The sequence below is a fragment of the Lepisma saccharinum genome, chromosome 11, assembly GCF_977018435.1.
Source record: "Lepisma saccharinum chromosome 11, izLepSacc3.1, whole genome shotgun sequence".
NCBI lineage: Eukaryota > Metazoa > Arthropoda > Insecta > Zygentoma > Lepismatidae > Lepisma > Lepisma saccharinum.
Window position 1 is genome coordinate 58,561,489 of NC_139239.1, and position 27,857 is coordinate 58,589,345.

The following is a 27,857-nucleotide window of genomic DNA, read 5'->3' on the forward strand; positions in this document are numbered from 1 at the left end:
CTTCTAAATTTCACGTAAGTAATTTTAAACTGCGTTTACCGCAACCATCATGAATCCTGTTTGTTCTGTCATTTACACTATTGTTTCATCATTGCAATTAATATGTATAAAAATGATGGGGACTAGCCTCCAAAAAAATGCTAATTCTCTCCCAACTTAGGAATAAATACACTGCTTGCAAAATACAAACTGGAACTTTATTTTCTTCTAATCTTTTCCCCTGCAATATTAGCAACAAAAAAATAAAATTTACAATTTTTTTCACAAAACACTCGTCAATACATAACATTTTAACAAAATAATATTTACAAGGTAAAACTCATTATCCATTGGAGGTAAAGAAAATTGTAACAAATTATGCCCATCAACAGCAAAACAACATCCTGATTTTAATGTAAATATTCAAATTCAGAATCGTATCACGTCTTCTCTTCGTTATTCTATGCACTAGAGCTTCCTCTTATATTCAAATCACATAATATGATGTAAAATTCTTCTATTGATTACACCAGTATTGATTCATCCGTATTAGAACCTTTTTACATAACCTTAATTACATTCCATTTACCACAACACCGCAAGGAAAAACTCTAAAAATGAAGAATTTACAATCAAAGATGCAAGAGATTTACAAATCAAACATACGAAACATGCAATCTCTAATCCTATTTATGGGAAAAGAGAAGAGCATATAAACTCCTCAAAATGACATTCAAAAAGAAATGTGCATACCAAGACTTGAACCTGGGAATACCATGAGACAGCAATCAACAAGCTCAGCCTCCGAAGAAAACTGGGTGTTAATGTTAATTGAATCAACTAGGTCTTCAACCTCAAGACCACAATTTTCACCAACTTTCCAATGAATTATTACAAATCATGCCAAAAGTCATTTATAATTGTTCCACAAACTTTCAATTGAATTCCATGGCATGAAATAAAAAAAAATACTTATATAAAAAACATCAGTATGGCATTTGCAAGTTTGAATTCTTACCCCCCCCCCCCCCATTCCTTGAATAAAAGTAGTTCCTCTTCTAACATTTTACTATTTATTTATGTGTAGCCAATTGGATGTGACAGTAATAGGGCTGAGACAATAGTAATACAGATCAATTGTTTAGGTTAGGGAAGTATCTGGTTAAATTTGTTAACCAGAAAATACTTTCTTGGAGGTTGGGTATCCAATGAGAGTTACAAAGTGTTGACTAATGTTTTTGCAAAATCTGAAAATTTATGGGAATTATGCAAAAATGTGCAATTTTTACTAATTCTGGACTAATGTGATTAAGAGCTGGTTTAATACAAGTATTGCATGAGACTTTCAGCTTCTTGTCCACTGAACTGAAAATAGGAACATAAATTAAGTTTTTAAAAATAAGGTTGTTGGAAAAATATTTGGACTTCAAAGAAATGAAGACGTGAGTAATACTGAGCTGCACAATCTGTATAGATATAAACAATGAAATTACGGAATTCATGATGGGTAATCTTATGAGAGATCTGTAGGAAGGCCAAGACAAAGATGGAAGGGTATTGTTGAAGTGAACTTAAATAAATTAGAAAGCTCAGTCATGATTGGTCTCATCTTGCCCAAGATGGAGACACATGGAAGCTTGTATTGCTTCAGGAATAAACTTCTGGGTTTTAGGAATGCCAGAGAATTAATCAGGCATTTATGAATCTAGGAATATTTGTAGAACTCGGGGAGATTGATATGGTATAATTTAAGGATTTGACAGACTATATGGTGCTATATCCAGTATCTCCCAATATGGGTATATCAATGTTATCAATAACATAGATATTTAGGGGGGGATACATCCTGATTCTGACTTTTCAGGATCCTGAATAGTCGCGGAAATTCCCAGTTATTGTGTTTAAAAGTGGCTAATTCTTGATGTTTTCTGCACTATTGAGTTTTTATTCCAGAAATGCTAAAATAATAATTTGAGATTTCCATAGTATCGGGATATTTCAAACATTGTATTACCTTCAGCAAATTTTCCCACTCTGAACATTGGGTTTCTAAAAAAAATTGCCATTCCAACCAAACAATTTTCATCCTACACACCCCTACCAATATTGTTACCAAGCCAATATATCTCAAAATATTCTGATTTTGTAAAGTCAGTGTCTAAATATATTAGTCATCTGGTTATGTAAATGTTAATTAAGGAAGTTAATGAACAATTCATGTTCCTATATTAGATTAGAAAAACATCAGTTATGAGGTTGGTAAACTTTATGTCAGTACTTTATCAGTACTGGACAAAAAATTATATTGTTCCATGCCTTTTATAATAATTACATTTTAATGTTTACAACTATTCTAAAAAGTTTGAAAGTGGATACTGACTCAGCCCAATACAGTATATCCTTTATTTGAAAAGAAAGAAAGAAAGTGTAAAGACCAAGTATCTAGTAACTTCCTAGTAATTTAAGTGCTGATACCAAGACATTAAAAAACAATTAACATAAACACGATACAAAATAATATGAAAACTTTTTGAAAGACAAACTTAAATGCACACACTTTAGGCGAGAAATGTACAGGATGGCCCGTAAGTCCGTACCCATTCATATATATTATGTAGCCTATCTAGTGTATAAAGTTTTCTGAGTGCTGCTGCACATAATATTATGCGATGCCATGTTCCCATCAATATGTTATTATGTTATGTTTTCTTCAGTTCGTCTCATTATGCCCTCTGCGTGCATGAATATCTCAATGACACTTTTCCTAACAAATGGATAGGTCATGGTTCTGAAATATCCCCGGCGCCTATGAAATGGCCCTCAAGAAGTCCGGAATTGACAACATGTGATAACTCTCTTTGGGGATACATAAAGGACATTGTGTCAAAACAATGTTATAATTCCAATGATGAGTTGAGGGCAGCAGTTACAGCGACACTTGGAACAATAACTCCTGCTATGTAGCGAAAAATGTCTCACAGAACATGGCGTCGCATAATATTATGCAGCGAGAATGAAGGACAGCACACAGATACACTGGACACACAAAATATGTGAATGGGTAGGGACTTACGGGCCACTCTGTATAATGTGGCATGGATAGTTTTGGCATATTTTCCGCAGCAATTTTGACTATACACATCCATCATTCTACTAGTAACGAATCATGAATTTATCGGTGTATATTACTGAGCTATCCAAAAGTCTTGGTTTTTGTTGCTGCTTCAATCCAATATCACTTAATCTTTTTAAGAATGATGATGACCCAAGAGTTATCCCTAGGTTTTCTTCAATTTTTCGTAATGTAGCAATTTTACATAAATCATGCTTGATCTTAAATTTTGTACTATACACATGCCGATTAACAGATGCTTACACGTGAAGGTATCTTAATTTATGCAGCTTCATCAAAACACATGCACACACTATAAAAACAACACAAAAAAAAGCACTGGAGCTGACATTCTCTTAACATATGAACATTATTACATTCAGAGAAAACTAGTTTTTGTTGTTATGTACTTTGGTCAGGATATTAATAAATTTTTTTTTGGATGAACAAGAACTCATTCTATGTTGATTATGTTGTAGATTTTCCCCTCCCAATATGTGGCACAGTTTTTCTGTGTTGGTCCTGTCCATATCTTTCCACCTGTCATACTTCTAGCATTAGCTGTTACAAGGAGGTATTGACAAGTAGATTGTCTAGATCAACATGCACATGTTGCATATCTATTGGGATATTCTATGAAACTTTCCAAATCCCACTCTCATACACCACCCTAACCCTGCCACTCAAACATCTTCACAAAAGCCTGGCAAGAGATTTTTTTTTTTTTTTTGGCAACTTCATCTTTGCTCTTCACCTGGCAGGCCCAATACTTACTTCTGTTTCCATTTACCTCTGCCTGAAGATGCAGTCTGCAACTGTGGAAGTTTAAAACTTTTCAGTGTCTGCTCAGTATTTCAGTCTCATTTTTCATATAGAACCCCCTCCCCCTCTCTTTATCTATGTGTGAAGAAAATTGGAAACACTTCTCAGAAAGTGTAAAAATTCAAATTTTTGCAGCCATATCTTGAAACAACTCTGGCAGAGGCTGGATCTCGGAACCACAATGGTAATAAAGCAGGAAAAACAACAAAATTGCACAACAGTGTCTTATAGTTCATATTTTGTAATATTCCATCTAGCCTTGGCAGTTTTACTTGTTGTAACTGCAGGGTTCATCAAATTAAATCCCAGTAAGGGAAACACTGTTTATCCTCTTTCCAACTTTATTAAATTACTTATTCCTTTCCAATTACATATTATGATTTCCATAATACGCTATGAAATGAGATGTTAGTCAAAGAGAATAAACAGAAAGACCAGTTGAAATGAATTTGCTGGAATACAATGCGCACATGATGGTCTATTTACCTTCAAAGTTTCATCTCTCTAGCTGCTGTGGTTCATGGCCTCTCAATAGCTGATAAAATTGCAGAGCAATATTTGATGATATATTATTAACAATTAAGAAGTTCTTAACTGTTATCTTGTGTTTGTGATCCTTATCTTCGCTTACAGAGTTTTTATAGCTTGAGATTAATATATTATTACTAAATTCATGTGATGTGAAACACATGTTTTGGTGTATTCCACAATTTTGTTGACTAAAATGCCAGCTAATTTGGGAAAATATAACAATGAAAATTCAAGGTCCCTATTCCCTGCTTAATCTTCCAACCACACACTATTTCTTGTTCTTCCAATTCCAATTGTTTGACTCAGTCATATGAAACACAATGAGAGGTCACTTAGGCTCTTTTCATTCCATATACTGTCTATATTTTTCAAAATTTGCAAACCTTAAATAAGTAAAAGAGGTTTTGGAGAACTTTACAATGTTAATGTCACTCCCATCTTCTTTATGTGCGATTCGTGGAGGATGTCATTTATGGCAAGCTACATGTTTGCATTTATGAACAAGCGTTAATGGCATGAGTGATCAGTTGCAGACCAGTGTCCATTTATGTTGCACTTCCAAGTGAAATTGCTGGATGATATATACATTGGTAATGATTTCAGTTGTACTTATACAACCATATCACTTATGTTGTTCTGTTTTCCCAATGCATACATTCTCAACAATTACAAATTATATAATACACTCCATGAATTTTTAGTCATAGCTTTTTTAAGGAGAACTCAAGTGACTGTTATTGGCTCACCATTCGTTGCCAAGAAAGCTTCAACTCGTTCTTCATAAATGCCATAATTTTTGCTCGAACAATGAACTATGGTTCCCCCTTTTATTTTGTGTGAGAATTCAATAATAAAGTAACTGTTACTATATGTGCAAAGCTTGCCTACAAGTAACCCCCCCCCCCCAAAAAAAGAAAACTATTACCAATTGAGGTGCAACAATAATTAAGTACGAGTCTTCTGCTTTTTAGCACAGCACTTACATACCTACAGGGTCTTTTCACAAGACTTTTGGATGCCTTTACATATCACAACTATTTAATGCTACTCTTGATCATTAATTCGCATCGAATTCAAGTGCACTCACAGAAGAGTCTACACCCACAAGGGAAAGGTGCATACTTTGAACGAATTATCATTTATTCTTTCTTACTAATTCAACTTCTGTGTCTATTAGATTTGGTTCTCGTGATCCCTCAATGAGTTCCACTGCACAGCGGCGAGGAAACCAACCCCTAATACGATGATCAGCATTTTCTTGTAATTTCTCTCCAAACAGCCAGTACCTAAAACAACAAATATAGCAATAATCATAATTTTTCATTGACTTCTTTTTACACTTAGTAAATCTTAAGGCAATGGAAGTATAGTGGAACCTCGATTTTACATTTTTCAGGGGACCAAGATGAATGCAGGGAATTGCAAAAGTGTAAAATCGAGGAAAAATTTCATAACATTTTGCTTATTTTGGGAGCATCAAGATTTAAATGCGGGAAAATGTAAAATCCAGGAACATAAAATCGGGGTTTCACTGTACTTGTCAGGGATATTTTGATAATATAGCAAATCTTAAGTGCACTGTGAAATACATACAGGAAACCTTTCCTTAACAGAAAAAGTATCACAAAGCACTGTGCTTCTTCTGCTTTGTAAATTCAAATTTACTATGAGATTACCAGAATCAAAAACTATCAATCTTGTATATTGTATCTGTTGTAATACCAAGAATCAAGTTACAACAGTAGTTCATACCAGGGATCAAACCTTGGCATATCATCTGATCTATCAAGTAAACTTCTGTATTAGCCACTTTTCAGAGCACTATGTAGCTACGTTTTGTCCATCCTACAGGTTGGCTCCACTGAATACCAATATTTCAAGTTCAATCCATGGTCAGGCCACAATTTTTATTAACTTTACAAAAAAATATTTTAAATTATACATGTACCAGTGAGATATTCTAATATTCTATAACCAAGAGCCTTTTATTTTATTTTCCTTTTTCGTTAGGCTGTTATCAACACAGTGGAACTTACTCGTACATTAGAAAAATGTTTGGCCATACCAAAACTTGAGAGCCTGTTCCCAACTTTTGCTGCCAGAAACAAGACTGGTTTTCTTTACAATTGACTTCCTTTCACTTTTCTTGCACAATTTCCAAACCTTTCCACCTGAAACTACAAGCCACCTCACAAGTTACAAATGTCCATACAAAGCAATAAAACAGTACAGAATGCCTATACTTGGCACCTTGTTCTGAAATCTGAAGCATTTTGGTAATTTTCGAATGAAACTTGTACACGATGTCTCAAAGTCTCAAAAACAAAATGGGAAAGTGTGTTTGCGGCAACCAAACCTAACTCTCATATCCTGTTCAAAAGTTACATCACGGCCTAACATGCACAGTCCAAGAATGTTTATTGACCTGTCTGATTGTTATATTAAATCTATAAGTTTTAAGTAGGTTAGGTTGCCTTAATATTTCACTTTCCTCATTTTGTTTTTGGAATATACGTCGGTGAGCATGTGCCACATGCACCAAGTGATTGAGACTCATGATCTTGCCACTGACATTTACATGTTCAAATCCCAGCTTGGACATGGGTGTTCTTTGTGAATATCCCTTCATCTAATCATTGTTCACCCTCCTTGCAGACATTAGACAAAAATAGCATAATACAAAATACTCCTTTACATATGAAAAGTGACACTCATGCCAAAATGATTTCTGAACATGCTAACTCATATAGTTCACTTGTGGAGATGAATTCTGTGAGAGAACTCCGGTTTGGTTTGCTTGGTACACTCACACATGCCTATAAAATGTAGTATTGTACCAACCTTTTCCATCTTGTGACTAGAACAGTGTCCCCTCTTTTTAATGGAATTCTGGCTTCATCTGTACAAGGAGGATGGCAACACACACTCAAGCCTTTTGAAATGGGTAGCCATGAACCAGAATAATTTTCCAGTACAGTATATCTTCTTGTACGCTGTCTTTTTTCTTGCTTTTGTTGTATTTGTTCTCTCTGCAAATATAACAATATTTTTACTGTTACGTGTAGAACAATATTGGTTGATTGAATCATGTAAGCAAATTTGGGGAAAGTGGCATCACGTCATATAAAATTAAGTAATTTTAACTTATGAACATGTAACATTACTTACATATGCTGTACTACTGATAATGGAAACACAAATCCAACTAAACAAGTTAGAATTTCTATTTATAAATTACACAACATTATATTTGATAACATAGCACACAAATTTTGTATATTCCAAGATCTATGAACAGTAAATTCAAAACCTCATATATATAGTAATGCTTTTGACTATTTTAAACTCTAGGCATTGTGAAATTTCCTATAAGTGTTTTACAATATAATCCCAGTGATATTTGCTGGATTTTAATCTAGTGTTAAAGAATAGTCTAAGAAGAGTGATTTTAAAATGAGATCTGAACTATATATTTCTGTTATTTGTGAAGAATATTATGACAACTCAAACACTGATCTTTATTTTTCTTCATAATGTGTTTAACACTTATTAACAACATTATTTGCAGTATACTCCCCCACCTCAAACAAGATAATAACTTACAGTTAGCGTATATTGATCACAACCTTCTACTATGGGCCACACAATTCCATCTCCTTCGGGTTCACAACTCCAATTTAATACCTGAAAAAAAAAATAATCCATAAATATATTGAACACAATTGTACATTTCTATGTGGCAGAAAAAATGATTGTGGCTACAGTTATACAAGGGCTGCTGGAAAAGTTTCTGCAATCATCATGAAAAAAGACGTGAAATTCTGGGAATGGCTTTATTGTTTTTCAAAGTTTTCACCCTTAAGATCGATACAGTTTTGCACACGCTCAAACCAATTTTGAAAGCATTTTTTCCACTCTGAAGCTGATACCTCGGAAACCGCTGTTTGGAATGCATCAACAGCGGCTTGAGGCGACACAAATCACTCACTACACATCTTATTTTTCATGTATGGGAACAAAAAGAATTCATTAGGTGGTAAATCAGGTGAGTACGGACAATGAGTCATTAATTCGACATTTTTACTGGACAAAAAAATCAACAATTTGGTGTGCTGAGTGGAAACTGGCGTTGTTGTGGTGAAGAATAATGTGACAATTTGGTTTGTTTTACGCAATTCATTGATGACCTCTGGCGAACAAATTGTTGTATACCACTCAGCATTTACAGTCCTTCGATCTTCTAAAGCTATTGTTGCCACATGTCCGATATAACCGAAGAAACAAGCAATTATTTGCTTTGCAGCACTCCTCGAACAAACAGCTTTTGTTGGTTTCGGCTCACTTTGAAACATCCAAACAGTGAATTGCTGTTTAGTTTCGGGTTCGTATGAATAGATCCAAGTTTCGTCCCCTGTAACGATGTAGTACACCAAATTTGACTTGCCTCGGTTGAATTTTTTGAGCATTTCTTCACACCAATTTACAAGAGTCTGTTTATGAGCTTCCGTCAAGTTGTGTGGGATCCAACATCTTGAAAGTTTCCGTACGTTCAGATGACCCTGCAGAATCATATGTATTGCTTTCATGTCAGTGTTCAAGGATGCCTGAATCCAAGGTACAACAAGATGGGCCCAAACCAAAGAAACCCAGTGTGTTTTTTTGGGTTGGGCCCACTTGAAAAAACCTATAAAACCCAGTGGGATTTATTATTAACTTTGGTATTTCAATGATTTCTGAAATGAAGGAACGTCATAGAGGTGTATACTAATGAAGATTGCATTTTAGATTCTTAGAATGCGATCACGACTGTCATCATAACTCGAGATTAATTTTGCTATCTAAAATGCACAACACTTGTAATATTGAAATGAAGTAGAACGAAATATCAGAGATCAGTACACCAATACAAATGTTTAATCTTTATTAAGAAATTACATAGGCCTATATTAAGCTGTAGATTCTGCAGGTACTTTAGACAAATATCAATTCAAACATACAAACTAAATATCAATTCAAACATACAAACTTGCTATCCACAGAGGCACAGAGGTAACCAGGAAATCGTGTGAGAATAAACAGGGTGGCGACAGACCTGGAAAACCTGGAAAAGTCAGGGAATTAGAGGTGTCAAAAAAAGTCAGGGAAATGTCAGGGAATTTCATCTTCATTGACTTTTTTTTTATTATTTATTTATTTAAAGATATCGTTCAATCAAAACCATTTCCATCGCAGAGCAAAGTGGGAGGGTTCTAACAGGAGATCGAGTGCATATCTACCGTCACACGGTACCGTCAAATCTTCGTATTTGTCGCACAACATAGGTTTTGAATTACCAAGCTAAGTGCGCACCATTGGCATTTGTCGAGCGAGTAATAAAGGAGCTCAGTCGTTAGTTCATCTGACTACTATGCAAGAGACCTGAGGTCGATCCCCTGCGAGGGAGAATCGGGATGTTTTCCACCTATTCAAACTGCTCCGCCACCCACCCAGCATCATATGAAGCTGGTACCTTGAGGAAATTTTGAGGGATAAAGGTAACCAGGAGCATGGTGCTGATCAATCAGCCCCCACCTTCAGCCGTGATCAAGAAAGTGTGGGGCCCTAACTCCACACCCCTATACACCTTCATGGAAAAGTGCAGGGGAGCACTTTACTTTTACTTTCTCAAAAATCTGTTCCAACATATCAAACTATCACGAGAATACGTAGACCATTTGACCTACAATTTAAAATAATTGTTTAAAAACACAATAATGGAGTATTAAGTTTCGGTATATTTGGCAGATAAATGTTCTAAAACAAAAATGCGAAGTTTGGGAAACATAACACTAACAAGTCAAAAAATAATGCCAGTTTTTGATGCCATAATATATCAGTATCTGGCACGTGAGATTGATTGATTTTAATTTTTTGCGTGCGCGTCGCCACTTATGGTCATTATGCACCCTTCAGTATATACGGGGAAAATTCCATTATCTAAAATTCTTACCTTAAAATTAAAAAAGAGGTATAGAAAATAACTTTCCCAAAATAACTTTCAAGATATCAAACTCTCACGAAGAGGCGTAAGCCATGTGACTTACAATTTGAAACAGTAGTTTAAAAACACCATGAAGGTATAATTTCAGATATTTGCCAGAAAATGTGCTAAAATGAAAATGTGAATTTTGGGGAAAATAACACCGTATAGTAAAAAATAAAAAATAAGAAAATACACAAATTTGAAAAAAATAACAAAATATCAAGGTCCCTACCGTTTAGTCATAAATAGAACATGAATATCAGTTGTAGTTTATTGCATTAGTAACAGTGAGTCCTAACCTAATTTTCGGAATAATCACCACCGTTGTTCTGGCATTTGTCGTGGCATGGCACTAAATTTTGTATGCCCATGGTATATGTGTCTGACAGCAAATACTGGAACTATCTCTACCGCAGTGTAGCTGTCAATCCTTGCCCTGCCAGAAACCTCTTCAGTTAAGCAAAGAGATGAAAGTCGGTACATTCAAGGCCAGGGCTGTACAGGGAGTGGTCCAAGATCTCTCATCTGAAGTGATGCAAAGGACCCATGTGTACTCAGGTGTTTGGGGTTGTGCACATTTGATTGGCCTTCCGTGAATTGTCTGCACCATCGTCTGACCATACTATCACTCACGACGTCTGGTCTGTACACCTCACACGATTGCTGGTGGCTCTGTGCCAAATTCTGAGCGTGCAATGTAGGCTACATCGCAGTCGGTGGGAGACTGTATGAGAGCTGCAATCTTTAACCTAAAACTGTCCTAAAACGGCTGCATTGCAACTGTACCAGATTACAGCTACATGCCACTTCTTCCTGCCTGCATGTGTGTGTGTGTCTATCTCTGACCACTAGTGCTGCGTATAGGCACCATTGGAGATTTTTTCAGGATGCCACTCGTAAGTGAACTTTCAGAAGCTTTTATTATTAGCGTGTTCCTTTTTTTAATGTGTGGTTAGCTAAATAAGGTACCTATACAATGCAATTCTATAAATTCCTTGCGTTAAATTTCTAATACTTGCATACCCTTTTCGTCAGCAATAATGGTTTAACTGCATGTTGTCAGTGGCACAGTACTTCACTTGGATATACTGTACTGAAGCAGAAATCCCATTGATAATGTAAGGAAATATGACACTTTATTTTGTTCGATTCAATTCTTTCACTTATATGCAAGAGTTAAGTTTTTTGCTTTACAGAGAAGAGAGAAGTAGCTTTATGCATCGAAAAATGAGTCCACACTCATGATTCTTGCAAGCAGAGGGTTCCAAACCTCAGTGGAAATATCAACATATAATACCGAGAATGTAACAGTTGGGCTGAAAAGTTCGTAGGCTGACTCATAGATGGCGTTACTAGAATTAAATCCATGTGATTTTTACTTAGTACTAACCTTCAAAAGATACGTGTATAAATTTCACAGCTGCCGGATAATTAGTTCGTGAGATATGCATTGTGAGTGAAGCAGCTTTTGTTATTGTGAAAAAATGGATAAAAAAGAATTTCGTGTGTTAATAAAGCATTGCTTTTTGGCGAAAAAAAATACTGTTGAAGCCAAGGCTTGGCTTGATAAACATTATTCGGACTCTGCACCAGGAAAATCAACCGTTGAGAAGTGGTTTGCTAAATTTAAACGAGGCGAAATGAGCATCGAAGACGATGCACGCAGTGGACGCCCCAAAGAGGCTGTTACCGACGAAAGCATCAAAAAAGTCCACAAAATAATTTTAAATGATTGTAAAGTGAAGTTGATCGACATAGCTGAGATTATTACATAGCGTTGTTGGAGCGTTTAAAGGATGAAATCACGAAAAAACGGCCCCATTTGAAGAAGAAAAAAGTGCTGTTTCATCAAGACAATGCACCGTGTCACAAATCAATGAAAACGATGGCAAAATTATATGAATTAGACTACGAATTGCTTCCCCATCCACCATATTCTCCAGATCTGGCCCCCAGTGACTTTTCCTGTTTGCAGACCTTAAAAGAATGCTCGCTGGAAAGAAATTTAGCACTGATGAAGAGGTAATCGCCGAAACTGAGGCCTATTTTGAGGCTAAAGAGAAATTGTACTATAAAAATGGCATCGAAAAATTGTATGACCGCTATAATCGTTGTATCGCCCTCAAAGGCAACTATATTGAATAATAAAATCGAATTTTGTCAAAAAAATATTTTTTACTATGTTAGCCTACGAACTTTTCAGCCCAACTGTTATAAGGAGACTGATAAATTACAAATTGTATTTCTTAATCAGTCACTCTTCACTCCTATCTCATTTAGTCATAACTTTCATTTTAAACTTGCTGCTTATGAGAAAATTCCATAATCCTTCCCTAGCTTGTGAATTGTAATAATTTTCCAAATTCACTATTTTTCAGTTTGAATAATTGAATTTTTCGTGGCTGCGGTGGCTCAGTCGGTAACGCGTCTGACTACCATGCTAAAGGTCCCGGGTTCGATCCCCGGCCGGTTCAAATCCGGGAACTTTTCTAACGGTGGAAGCGGCCCCGGCGCCTACCCAGCGTCGAATAACATGGGTACCTGGGGGAAACCCTGGGGGGTAAAGGCGGTCAGGGGCGTGATGCTGATCACATCACCCCCACTCACGACTGGATCAAGAAAGTGTGGGGCGTTACCCCCGCACCCCCTATACGCCTTCATGGCGTGGTGTTAAGCACAGGGGAACACTTTACCTTTACCTTTTTTCAGTTTGAATTCAAATCATAGAGAATAGAGAAATTAAGTCAATTTCATAGAAGATAATATTGGTACTTAACAAAACCATACGTGGATCTGTATGAGTTTATTATTTCCATTTGCAAAAACATCGATTTAGTTTAGTTTGTAATTGTCAGGGAAAAATGTAAATTTTTGTCCTGGAAAACCTGGAAAAGTCAGGGAATTTAATTTCTGCTTGTTTGTAGCCACCCTGATAAAGGATAAAAAATAAACATTACTATGGTTTAGCAGTTTGGGTAGGTTAGGCGGCAATTACAAATGTGAATTATGTTACATGTATTGACATTTTATTTATAAAAGCTAGACAAAACCCAATCAAACCCCCCCCCCAAAAAACAACCTGAAAAACACAATTAAACCAGAAAAAACCTGATTAAACCCACCTGGGCCCAGGTGGGTTGTTTTTTTTCAAACCATGCCTGAATCTCAGTATGTCACATGACGATCCCTCTCAATCATTTCACGCACAGCATCAACATTACTGGCAACAACAGATGTTGATGAACGACATTCACGAAATTCATCACTGAGAAATGTGCGACCATGCTGGAATTCGGAAAATTGGATGGTGCTTGATCCCAAAAAGCCAAATGAAGTCGCTTGATGCATTGTTTCGGTGTTAAACTACATTTGAAATCATACAAAATCATTGCCCGAAAGTGTTCACAAGAAATTTCCCTTTCTCACACGAAACTCCTGTCAAAAATAAATGAATAGGCTTAAACAAACAATCAAAGATAATTTAAACATAAAAAAGGTCTATTCTTCCGATTTTTATAATAGCGGAACACCAGCGCCACTGTTGGTGGTAGTTTGCAGAAACTTTTCCAGTAGCCCTCATATTATAGAACATAGAATGGAATCGCAATATAATTTTCTTTGAAAGCAAGAGTTAGAAAAAAAACATATAAAAGATTTACATAAAAGATATCAAATGTATTTCTTCTTAATATTGGATAGACTTCTATGCACATGGATGTAACATATCTATTATTTTTCTTAGTTTCCTTGGAAATATAGTGAAAAAATACACAAATAAAATGTGTGTTACCATTTATGAAAATAACAAAGAATTTTCCATACCAAATAAAAATTAGTCCTCCAGCCAAGATTATATGGAAAAGTAAATGATTCGTCTCCTCCTCTACGTTGCCGTGCTTTCTCTACAATCCAATCTTCAACACCAGTTTGATTTCTGACAATTGATCTCAACTGGAAATACAAGACAAGTACAGTCACACAGTGCTTATGAACTACACAAGTTACAGTATTCATGTGTTTCACAAACTTTTTTTTTAAAAAAAGCAAATGCAATAAATTTTTTTTTCTAATTTATGTATGTACTGATATACCATATACCAGGCTAAAACTATCAAAACATTAATGTATATATCTCAGCAGCTATACGATTTATTAAAATACTTGGTAACTTGCCAAGTTTTGATGGAGGGTCAATAAATAAAAAGTTCAATGAGAGCACCCTTCATAGATCAACAGATGTCAAAACTATTCTTGAGGTCTCTCCAAGTGTTTTCCACCTGAGCCATTACGAGAGCAAGTGCTTGAGCAATACACTATTTCAAACTTTATTTTAATGAAATCCCCAATTCTGCTAACCAAAGCATGCACTGAACCATTCATCTGTGACATCCACATCTCGACTGAGGAAATAACCGTTCTTGCTGTTTTCACTCTGTGTGACTACTGGTGACACACCAATGCCCTCGAAAATGTGACACATCATATCTTGCAGATATTTCCAATTCACTGAGTATTAGATTGTGAATATATAGCAAGTGGTCCTTTCATTGAAGTCTCTACACAAGTATACAAGTATGTTGAAAAAATATTGATTGGCATTCATATAATTAAGTAGGCATTACAAATCTATGCTATACTGGAGAAAAACTGTTAACATGAATCCAAACATACAATAATGCAGTTTCCAGGAAGAATGATGAACTTTGCTTACTTTATAAAGACCCCTTATACTTCAGGACAGAGTGGCTACTGTAGCATGTTAAGGTTGTTCAGGATAAATTTTCCAGTTTAATGGTAAAAACGATTGTTCTGCATAATTTTGGGAATGTTTCATAACACACATACTCACTCACTCTTTAAAAATTTGATCCTGACCAAATTTCAACCATTTCAAGTTGAAACATTGTTCCCTTGATTGCAATATCAAAACACCCCCACCAATAGAAAAAGACATTCTCGAAACAGAAAATGGATAAGATTTGTTTATTAAGGAGAAAAGATAAGAAGTCTTCGTGGATAACTCATTTTGTTGATAAGCATGGTACATTTATGGTTAATATAAATTGTTTATACTTTTAGATATGGTAAATTTTGGTAAGATATTAATATATACATCAATACTTGTTACCTACAGACCCAATTTATTATTGTATTAATCTCAATAGCCAGTGCCACCATCCACCTTTGAACAATAATAGAATGACGATAAATCAGATTTGCATACAAAAGAAGTTCCAGGTTTATTAATATACACTACATAACCGAGGCCCTGGATTCGATTCCTGGTGGAGGCACATTGCTCATTGGTTAGGATCCAACATTAAACTGTAGATTCAGTCCAGACTAGCTTATCAGCATAAAAGAGACTTCAAAATCAAAATATAACCCCCAGAATTCAAGGAATTCTAATATCTTTACAGTTTTCAATAAAATACAAAATAAAAATGGAACTTTAAAACTGAGTACAAATTTAATAAAAATACCTGGAAGTATAATAGCATTCCAACAGCAAGCACAACACCAATTGCTAGTCCCAAACAAAATACACAGTAAATAAGACTGTAAAGTCCTAGATGAACAATAGGTTCTGTTCCATCTCCATAATACAAATACCATACCTAGAATAAAGAGAATCACTTTCAATAATAATAATCAAATTACATTTTCATTTTATGTGCACTTTGATTATTAGGCCAATATTGTCAGTCAGGTATAATTTCAATTAATCAAATTTTAAATATTAATTGATTTGACTATTTTTGTGATAAAATGTACTTAAAAATTGTTATATACTAGAGATGAGCGAATACCAATGCCAATGTATTAGTCAATATCAGTGGTATCGGTTGGATTATATTTACCGATACTTTTCTTCCAATTGGATCTTTCACGGGTTCCACAAATATGTTGCATGACAATTTCATGGAGTCTAATTATCCTGAACATTATGCAAAATTCAAATTACCGATATTATGTGAAAAACTGTATTTTGTTATTATTAAAGGCACATATTTTTGGTAAATAAAAAAGCAAAATTTCGCTACAAAAACAGTCAATTTTGGGTTCAAAAGCGGTAAATAAAATAAAATTTTGCTGTTATAGCGGTGAAAAATTGGTATATAAAATAACATTTTAACATATTGGTTTTAAAAATGTGAATATAATCCTAAATTTGATTTAAAAACTGCACTTACTATACAAAATAAACATATCCCTTCTAATAGCACTTTTATGTCGTTACCAGAATATTAAATTTATTCCTGTATAAAGGGATCCATTTTTGCTTCTCAAATATTTACACCAGAATTAACCAATTTTCCATGAATTGCATAGCTCTCAGGATAATTCTTTACACCAGAATTAACCAATTTTCCATGAATTGCATAGCTCTCAGGATAATTCTGACTTCAGAAAGTGTCGCGTCAGTAAATAAATTCTAAATTTCGTGGTTAAGAGTCTTATTTCACATTTTGCAGCTCATTTCGCATTATTTCATGACAAAACAGGGTGGGAAAATGCACCTCACACCTTTCAGAAACATGAAAAATTAACGTTACAAATTACTGATTACATAACAGGTACTTTAATATTGAATATTTTGAAGGAAAACTGTGGTAAATTGATGCTTATAATTGGAGTGGAATTGTTACAATTTTCAAGCATTGGTATCTATATTGGTAAGACTATCTGGATCGGTACAGTATCAGTTCCAAGAAGTATTGGCTCAGCCCTATTACATATTTATTATGGAGGTCCTGTGTAACAAAATGATAAGCACTGTCATCTTTAGAATGAGAGGACCCACGTTTGAATTTCACTGTGAGGACAAATTAGGATACTTGAAAAAATATTAGTGAGCTATGGTCTAGAAAACCACAAAATGGCCATGAAGGGACTCTATGCACTGACCATTCATTACCCAATGAAAAGTTGCTTGGCAGGTCTTGGCCCTTAAAGTGCTGTTGCATCATTTGCGAATAATGATTCCTTGGTGATGGTTGACTGGTTTAGAGCCCTTGACATAAAACAAGAGCAATAAAAATATAAAATCAAGCATTATCTACATTGCTACTATTTTCTTTTTTCATGAGTGAACTGATTCTAGTAAAAGCATGTGGAACTCACCCTATTCAATGCTCTGTAGAGAGAGCAAATAAATACAACAGTAGCCTGCAGGCAACCACAAACAGCGAAAAACAAGAAGGCTGTGAAGTATGCATGATTGAAATGGCCAACACAATTATTTATCCAAGGGCAATGATGATCCATCTTCATAACACATCGATTGCCTGAAAATATAAAGAAAATTGTTTAATTTCTTATGGGAATGAACGGGATTAATCTTTTGAGACCCAAGGCCTTTTTCACATGTAAGCCTCTCTGTCCCGAGCCGATTTTGCGCAAAATGAAGAGTTTCAATTAAATGAGTGTAGATCGGAGACTAATTGCCCTAGAGAGATGAGTGATATACAGTTGTACGCGGAATGAACCAGACATTCAGACTATATGAAATGTATGCAAATTCGGCATATATGTGGCGGGGGGGAGGGGGCTAACTCTCAAAATTCCAAAATTTTGGAGAAAAAAAATTTGGTTCCCCCACCCTCCCCTCAAGAAAAAAGTACATGACAGTGTCGACATGCACATGGAAATGATCGCTGACATGTAAGGAACACAAAAATATTTGCATTATTATCATATGACCAATGTAACTTGAGTTGTACCCCCAAAAGGAATGGTCGGCACGCCACTGATTCAAGCTTCAAAATGCAGAGTTACATTGAAATGACTATACCTCAGAAACTAAATGCCCTAGAAATATGAAAGATATACCGTTGTACGCAGAATGAATCACAGATTCAGACGATATATAATTTATGCACATTCGGCGTACATATGGAGGGGGAAAGGGGGGGAAATCCCCTCAAAAATACTTTTCTTAAAAAAAATGGGGTTTCCCCTACCCCCCGAAAAAAAATGTCAAAATGCAAAATTTATGCAAATTTGGCATATATATATATATGGAGGGGGAAGGGAGATAACCCCCACAAATTATTTTAAAAAATTGTCACTTCACCCAAAAAATGTCCTCGCACTTGGGCACAAAATGACACCTATGCACAACATTCACGGACGAAAAGCTAGAACGCAGTGAAAAATGAGCGCCAATTCTTGCAGCTGCTTGAAATTCTATTTTTAGACAATGCAGGGTAACCCCTGTTGCAACTTGTGGACACTTGTGCTAAAAAAACAAAGGTTTCCTTCAGCGCACTTCGAAATTCCATTCTCACAACGCAGATTCAACAACCAGTCTTCCCCCTCCCCTTCCCCCCACTCCCTGCTTGTGCCCTCACGGAAAACTTTCATTTTGACATCGGATACTGATAAACAAGCTTCCTTCGAATGCAGTTAACAGGAGGGAGTGAAAAAGCATTGCTTTAGAACAACAAAGCCGGTCTTCCTTTGCCGGCAAAAATTTGACCTTGAAAAGAGACGCAAAAGAGAAGTCCCTTTTCCTGCCTTTTCCCTCCATTTTCATGAAGACAAAAAAAAATGCAAAAAAAACATTTCTGTTAAATACATGTGTTAGGAACAATATATAAAGAAAATCGAAATTCTAGCCAAAAATAGAAAAGTTATAACGTAAAAACTACGACCTTGACACAGCGTCTCAATCAAGATGCTTGGGACCATGAGGGTTACATTTGGGTATCTCGATCGAGATGCTTGGGACACAAAAGGTTAAAAGAGCAAAGGACAAAATACTTACACAATACTTGAAAACTCGGAACTTTATATATCAATTGTATTAACAGCAGAGATACATAAAAACACATACATGATTATATATATGCAATTCAGATCATTAGTGCAGCAATGCAGATTACTAAACATACACTAATTACAAATGGTTGCAATTTTAATATTTATCTACAGCAGTTTTTATCAAAGCTTAGTCATCGTCGAGTCCATGAAGCTGCTTCCATGGGTCCTGGAACACACATAATTTTTTTGTATTTGATGTTTCCTCTGACCAATACTATAATGAGTTTATTGTCTATAAAGAAACTTACTAAAATTTACTGTGTGCCATTAAGCTACCTCAGTGTTTTTCCTTGTTTTCCATAGTTTTCTAATTTAGGGGGTAAAAACAAGTAAGTGAAATTCTACGGATTGCCTGAGGTACACCTCAGTTCAATTTTTAACTTTTTTCTTTAGCTAACGATTTCATAATTTAGCATTTTGGAATAGCTATATTGACAATGGCAGTTAAAGTAGCCAACACTACCGTAGAAATCAAGGTACTCCGTAAAAAAAAAAAAATATATCTGACAAAATAACTAGGTGCATGGAGGAGCATCTGTAGTTACACATTTCTTTAATGGGTGATGAATTCCATTGCCCTTCTAGTGACTTCTTCAGGTGTGTACTCTTTTGGCACAGGTGGCAAGGTTCTTTTTATTCTCCTGTTGGCACACAATGCCAGGGTTCTTAGTATGAACATTTTTTTTTCTTTCACTCATTCATATATTCATTCTAGAGCTGTGCAGTCAATTTAGCCTTCCCCTTTGCATGGGGTGAAGAAGCTGCTAGAAGATCAACAAAACTGATCATCCATTAAAGTAATATGCGACAATATAAGTTAGTATGAATAGAGAAGTGAAAGAGTTGAGAAACAGTGACTTAGGATTTTCGTAAGAGTAATGCACAGAGGTATGTTCTTTTTTACTTTAAAAACTTACATTTTCGACAATGATGTGCCCTGGGTGCCTTGTAACCCTGGCAAACATTACAAAATTGCAAATATTTTGCATCTTCCAGCACATCCTAAGGCATAAAGGAAAAGAGTGTGTTAAAATTCAACCACAAAAACAATGGAATAAATTATGACATTACTTAATAAATATGTTACTAGTATTACCTTCCATATCTGATTCTACAACATAATACTTTCAACTGAACTATAATCACATATCTATTATGCATACTTAGTAGCTTCAACTACACTTTCAGTAACAGGATGCACTAAGAAATTTTTGATTATGTTAAACAGCATGCACCAATGACTACTAATAGTAGGCGAGAGTAAAGGTGTTCAGATGTCTCAGATGTCATGTAAGTTCAGCACTCAACTCATAATCCTGCCACTGCATGTTCTGGGTTGAAGTCCTGGGCTGGGTGTTTCTGCGAGTAATTATAATTTTATGTAATTATAATGTCATCTCTGTCCTCAACATTAGCCAACAAGTAGCACAAAAATAATATAGATTTTAGAAAAAAAGGACAAATACAGGATTGTCTTGATATGGTTGACTTAAATGCACCAAAAACCATGTAACGGGTGTAAATGCAGGATTTAATTTAAGAAAACAACATTTCATTTATTTATTAGTTGGCAAAGGATAAACATTGCCATTAAATGTGTACACGAATCTGCAGATGTAGATCTTTAGTTAAAATCTACTGCATTGTGATTTTTGAAATGTCCAGTTGCAGTGACCAACGGCGCACTAGGTTTTAGGACACTTCACCACACTATCGCTGACAGTGGCAATGTTTTCGGCTGAATGGCCGGTACGACGTGGGCCTGTTTATTTTCTCTCCAACCAAACCTGTTGGTTCAAATTTTTCAAATAATCTTTCCACATTTGGAATGTTTCTCCTATAAAATGTGTCATGTAATTTGTGCACATTCTCTGCAAAATATTCCTCGTAACTGTAATGAATTTTAACGATCGTTATTCACTCCTCCATCGTGTAGCGCTCCCTATTGACTAACCAGAATGTGTTTACTACAACATGTGACCTCGCAGAACGCTGACAACACTGTGAGAAAAATGGTGCACAATTTAAATACTGCGTTCATTTTGCAACACCCTTTAGGTTCTTAAAGTGGAGTAACAGCAAGATTTTTGAATTACAGCCTTATCAGTATTTGACCTAGGATACCCCAACCAACACTTGAGATGTAAGTTTGCATGACCAGCAGTTATGGAAGCTCCAATGATCCCCGCCGGGGGAAGAACCGGGATTTTTTCCACCTGCTCAAGCGGCTCCGGCACCCACCCAACGTCGTATAAAGTGGGTACCTGGAGGAAACTCTGGGGGGTAAAGGTGGCCAGGGGCATGGTGCTGATCACATCAAGAAAGCGTGGGCCCCTAACTCGAAACCCCCTATACGCTTTCATGGTGTGGTGCAAAGCACACGGGAGCACTTTACCTTTACCTTTTTTACCAAACTGAAAGCACCACTTTATAGTTTTCTTATGTTTCTAAAAAGAATGGACTATTGATGAACAGATTCTCTCGTGCTATCGACCAAGTGAGTTGTGGAAATGATTCCAAGCTTTCGAGAGCTAACATCACTCTCATCTTCAGGGTAGAAGTGCAGTTCTGGGCATCAACCCGGTGTATATACGTTCGTGGAAGGGGGATCCCGGTGAAGATGGCGGACCAATCGAGTGGCGTCTCTGGTTAACTAACGCTAACCAGGCTGGGTCCAGTTCGAGTCCCGTGTCGCGATTAAGATTGTCTTTTTCTTCATGAATGGCTATGATTCCTGTGTTGCTGAAATCTGGTCGATGTCCCTCGTTGATTGAATGTTCTGCTAGTCCCGACTTTTGAGGGTGGAAATACTTGATGGAGCTTTGATGTTCTTTACAGCACTGTTCTATTGTCCTACCCGTTTGTCCAATGTATGCTTTCCCACATTTGCAGGTAATATGGTAGACTCCCGGTGTTTTGAGTCCTAACTCATCCTTGGGGTTGCATAGTAGGTTTCTGATCTTCGGAGGTGGTTTGTGAATGTTTTTTGTTATGTTTCTTTAGAATTCGGCTGATAACTCCGGAGAGATTTCCGAAGGATGGCTATCTTCTGGTCAGCTTTGTCTGTGTCCCCAGGTGTGTGTGGATCCTCCACGTGTCTGAATTCCCCAATGTATCCAGATTCCCTGGTCTTCTTGGACAGTACTCGTTTTAATGGCATGTTGATGTTGTGTTCCGAGTACCCGTTCTGTTTGAAAGCTGTGCGAAGATGTTGGATTTCTTCTGATAGATGCTCCGCGTCGCTGATGGAAATGGCCCAGTGAAATAAAGTAAAGAGAACTGTAGCTCTTTGAGATGGGTGGTGAAAACTGTTGGCATTGAGATATAGATCGGTGTGAGTCAGTTTCTGGTATACACTGTGTCCCAAGGATTAGTCTGGCTTGCGTCTGATGAGAATGTCCAGGAACAGCAGGTTGTTGTTCTTCACAGTCTCCATGGTGAACTTTATATTTGGGTGTTGATTGTTTAGATGATCTAGGAATGGCTGAAGAGTTTCTTTACCGTGCGGCCAGATGACGAAGGTGTCGTCGACGTATCTCTATAAGGCGGTGGGTTTCAACGGAGCTGAGCACACACTGACGTCTACCTACTTCAGCTATGGTGGACAGTACTACGAACAAACCGACAGTGTGGCAATGGGCTCCCCACTCCCACCTGCCATAGCCATTTTTTTTTTTTTTTTTGGAGAACTTTGAACACGAAGTGCTGCTGGTATCAGTAGATGAATTTAAACCTATACTTTCCGATACCAATACATTGGCATTGGTATTGGCTGAGCCCTAATATATTCAACAACACGAACTAAGATAAACACTTTTTTCATGTGGTGGGTTGTAAATATTTATATTTTGTAAATTAAACATCAAATACTACTACATACACTGACACATGCACATACACACTTACTGGTTTCCATTCTGGTGGTAGGTATCCTGGGCCTTCAAATATTGCACAAAGGAAGTTATAAATCGTAAGTGCACTGAAAGTGAGGAATGATACCATGTTCAAAAATCCACCCAAAGAAAGTGCAGGAGGCCACCACATTGTGTTGCAATACACAGTCATGAAAGTGATGCTTTTAACTATACCTGGAAACAAGATCAAATACTAAGTAAAACACACAAAACGCATTAAATATGTGATAAAATCAAAACTGAATAACAACGATTCTCTGAAATTTTCAGGTTTGTGTGTACAAACACAATGCATATAAAAGTTTGGTACCAGTTTCATAGATCGAAGACACATTAAAATCGGATATTTTCTGTTTCGCATGGTTCGTACTTACCAATTGTGTATTGCGGAACATAGTTTAAGGTGTCATTATGCTTTTTACACGAAAACAAATCCAATTTTTCACAAAAAGAGTGATTTTTGTTATTCCTTTTTTTGCTTCCTTAACACACAATATGGCGGACAAAACTTGACTACCATAGTGGTTATGCAGTGTTTCCAATCTACTTCACCGAAAAATACCAACTATCGTGTTCGTCACGTGTGCAAGAGTAGCTGACGGATAGCCCCACGAACCATTCCGATAAGGTTAGGCAAGCATAGTTAAAAAAAGGGGGGGGGGTTGGAAACACTGACAGGCGGTTACGTCATCAAACGTATGCAGCATCCTGTTCAAGTAGGGAAAGCAATGGCAATTGTGCGTCGGTGAGATATTTCTCTTGAAAAATACATGATTTCCCGATCAAACAGATTCCACGATGAAAGAAAATACCTCGACAAACATTGGAAACCTTAGAGAAACTCATTTCTGTAAGTAGTTCCGTCTGCAAAAATGAAGAAATGTGTCTCCAATATATGAAACTGTTACCAAAAGTTTTAATTATTGAAAATTTGCAATAGTAGCCTACAGCAAACTAAGTGTTTACAATAATTTCACATATTTTCTACAAGAATAATGATACACCACAGAAATCTGAATGATTGCAAAGAATGTATATCACTTACCCAAAGCAGTTAAAGGACCCCAGTGGCATATTCGTTTGAAGGGCCCAAAGCACATTGTAGACTAAACAGTATTTTAGTTACAACATAAATTGACCTACAACAAAAAAGAACATTATCACCTTTTCTATTTTTATAATTTATGAAATACAATGCATCCAAGACCTACAATTTACATTTTTTTAAAAAATAATGAATTTAATCATCCAAATGGGAATTGATGAACTGCTACATAATCATTACTTTCTTATGCTTTTGTGTACAGAGCTGTAAAATATGTCTTGCTGTCCACTGTATGAAGAAGTACACAAGTCTTGTATGGCAGTACTCCTAACATATATCGTCCACTGAGAATGCAAATGTTCTATGTACAATTCTTCATTTTTTTCAAGAGGGGCCTTTAAAAGTTCGACATGGTATATTTATTGGACTTTTGTCACCATTGCGCTGCAAGCTTTTATTTATTTATTTCTCTTTTTTCCCTTGACCCTTTGTGAGAGGGCATGGAAAGCGTCATCTTACATCTTGTTACAAAGTATTACCCTGCATCCCTTACAGGTTTATATAATCTCATACATTTACATTTATATAGATAATGCTATAACTACAGCTATGGACAATAATTATGGATTTGCATCATTACAATATGTTATGGGTTGTGCATTTTCCCTTCACACTATGATATACCTACAACAAGTTTTAATGATTTGATAGAAATTCAAATAGATATAATGTATAGCATATTGGTTACATGCATGTTACTCACGACCTATAAATATAAATACGTTAGAGAATTGAATTTCGTCTACTTGCGTAAGTGAGTATATGTTCGTTGTAAACTACGTTTCGGAAGCTTTACTGCTTCCTTCTTCAGGTGGTCATATTTTAGGCTCGGAACATCAAGCCACGTCGGAGAAGTGTCACGCATGCTTCACCTTGGCAAGGAACTAGGGCTTTCAACGGCCACTCAAGCACACCGTGGTGGTGATTTTAACATGTTTTTTCGTGAGTTTTAAGGGTTTTAAACAAAGGTAGTTTTAAATTTGGGCCAAAGTTCCTTTTGTTTTATTGCGATTTCATCATGCTACGAATGCAATTTTTATATGGTTCGATTTCGATGTATGTCTGTTAACACATACTGCACAGTTTTAGCGATTACTTAAGGTTTTGTTCAATATATGCTTTCGTGGTTAGGTTAGGCAGGTTAGGTTTGATTCCCATAGCATTAAAAATAAACTCCCTAAATGCATTCTACTAAGGTTCCGATTTAATTCTACATTCATTCTCACACTTTACGATATTTACTGTCGCTTGTCGACGGAGAATATCTTGTCTATGAGAAGAGCGAAAAAAAGTTCCTTTTGTTTTATTGCGATTTCATCATGCTACGAATGCCATTTTCACTTGTTTCTTAAGTGATTAGATTAAAAAGTATAAGAAAAGATAATTTGGCTATGCACAGTGCCTTACTTGTACTGTTTCCTAAAGTATACTTCATATGGGGTGTTCCGTGTATTCTGATATACTGTATAGGGCTCTGTGAGGCAGTTTTACGCTAACACAATCTAACTTTGATTTGAGAGTGCCAGTATATATACTACCAAATATAACACGGTACTAGTTTACTATCCTTCGGACACATTTATTTATTTTTACAGAAGAAACTACTTACCGTAATAAGTTCCTGTAGCATTGTCGAACATCGGGAACATCGGGTTAAAATTTTGTGTCGTTTTAGTATCAGGATCTAGAAATTGGAAATAATTGCAAAACATTGGCGCTAGCCCCATGAACCATTGGCACGTGGTTAGGCTAGTTCTGTTAGGTTAGGAAACATAGTTCAAATTTCATCAAAACAACATTCATACACCTTCAGGAATGTTCCGCGAAGCAGATACGTAGTACGAATGTCAAAAATTGACGAAACGAAAAAATTAGAGGTGTCCGAAGGATAGTAAATTTTTACCAATAATTCATATTTTGGGAAATCAATCAACTACTTTGATTTCATTATTATTCAAATTCTTTGTGTGTCAACAACAGAAATGAAACAAAGACCACTGCTATTTCTACGCAGTTTCCACAAGGGACTGAAGTTAGAACGCAAGTGGTTTACCTCATACTCAGATGGCGGTTGTGGTTGCTTCCAAATTCTGCACATGATCTAAAAACACACTCAACATATCAATATTTGTTGTATGTAGGCATCAGACAATAGCAAAGATGAAATAATTCTGTCCTAAATAGACCGCAGCCAAAATATCTCAATGTGTTACAATTTGGAGATAAAACATTTACATTCTCAATCGACGATATATTGTACACAAAAAAAAAGTACTATTTGCATGCCTGCTCATTCACACAACATTCATTTAATTCCGAATAGGTTACTATTTTCCAAAAGCAAAATGATATAAAAGAGCAATTGAAATTTAAAAATGCATCTCCACAGGGTAGTCTCAGGGTTCGTCTTTTAATTCTGTCCCATTTTTACACACATTTCGGATGGTTTAACCACCATACCGCCTCGAGAATTATGTTCAAATTTATATTAATCGGCAGATTTTGATGTTTTATGTAATATAAAATTAGTTTCAGCGTGGAAAACACAAATAATGGAGATATTCGATCACAAAGTATGACCAGCATAAGCAAAAAAATTTGCCATTTCGGAGTGCTTTCGCGGTTTTTATTATTAAAACCCTTTGTATGCACACTCAAATAGCAAAAGAACATGTCGATAATAACTTTTGGTACCAAACCTAACTACGTAAAATTATAGTTGATGTTATGGAATGTAGTTTTGGGTGCTAGATTTACTTGCGCAAAGCCTTCAGGTTGCTGTTCTTCACGGTAAAGTAACACGCTAAGGTAACAGACGTACTTTATTTCACAATAACACATTTCCGCCAGCTAAAATCAACTGAAAACGTTCAAAAACAACAAAATATTCATATATCATGCAAAATATTTCAGTTTCTGTAGGGGGTACAGATTGTCAAGGGTACCCAAATTTCATCTCTATTTGCTTATACTGTGCATCTTAATACTTTGCACTAATTAAAATTCATTCCCACGAACCAATTTGCTTACTGTATTCATGTTACTGTACTGCAATTACCATTCATCTGGATTATGAACAATTTTCATGTACTCGATACACACAGCTAAATGAATATTTGTACACACGAAAAATTCTATTATGTTTCAAACTGTAGTTCCCACAGTTCATTTGCAACTCTTATTCACACTCGCAGACATGCTTTCGCACCTCTTAAAGTTCTTTAAAATTAGGTTGATCGTTCGAAATACAAAGTGATATGTGTTATAATGTTTAAAGAATCATATTCAAATAATATATTTCTTTCCCCGTATTAATACATCCTTGCACTATTCCCACAGCTTCAAAAATGCCAAATGCGCTACTTACCCATTTCTGGTAAACTTATTACATACATTGTTAATGACAAGCACTTGTTGAGTAAAAGAATGCGAGTTTTAAGATTTGGTCTATGAGAGAAATAAATTTTTACAACTATTTAATAAAACCATAGTACTAGTTTATTTCTTTCAAAATTCAATTGCTTTATGATAAGTTAGGCTTTGTTC

At 35.9% G+C, this 27,857-nt stretch overlaps 1 protein-coding gene across 2 annotated transcripts; it reads right to left on the bottom strand.

Moving 5' to 3' along the window:
* Positions 1-213: 213 nt before the first annotated feature.
* On the bottom strand, positions 214-27,822 carry LOC145994839 (palmitoyltransferase ZDHHC6). 2 transcript variants are annotated; one of them, XM_083131207.1, is made up of 10 exons: positions 27,679-27,822; positions 24,252-24,345; positions 23,199-23,380; positions 20,210-20,294; positions 17,592-17,755; positions 15,950-16,084; positions 14,289-14,417; positions 8,048-8,128; positions 7,286-7,473; positions 214-5,730 (listed from the first exon to the last, which is right to left on the bottom strand). In XM_083131207.1, exons 2-10 carry the CDS (start codon positions 24,304-24,306, stop codon positions 5,580-5,582), a joined length of 1,170 nt encoding a protein of 389 aa, XP_082987333.1. In that variant the 5' UTR covers positions 24,307-24,345; positions 27,679-27,822; the 3' UTR covers positions 214-5,579. The 2 variants fall into 2 exon arrangements, with proteins under 2 accessions (XP_082987333.1, XP_082987334.1); XM_083131208.1 differs by lacking the exon at positions 27,679-27,822 and adding an exon at positions 27,520-27,642.
* Between the last annotated feature and the right edge of the window lie 35 nt (positions 27,823-27,857).

Excerpts from the sequence above, each read along its gene's own strand:
- LOC145994839 (XM_083131207.1), bottom strand. The coding sequence starts at position 24,306 with ATGTGCTTTGGGCCCTTCAAACGAATATGCCACTGGGGTCCTTTAACT. Across the intron at positions 16,085-17,591 it reads TCTACAGAGCATTGAATAGG|GTATGGTATTTGTATTATGG; the intron begins GTGAGTTCCACA and ends TCTTTATTCTAG. Across the intron at positions 5,731-7,285 it reads CTAGTCACAAGATGGAAAAG|GTACTGGCTGTTTGGAGAGA; the intron begins GTTGGTACAATA and ends TTGTTGTTTTAG.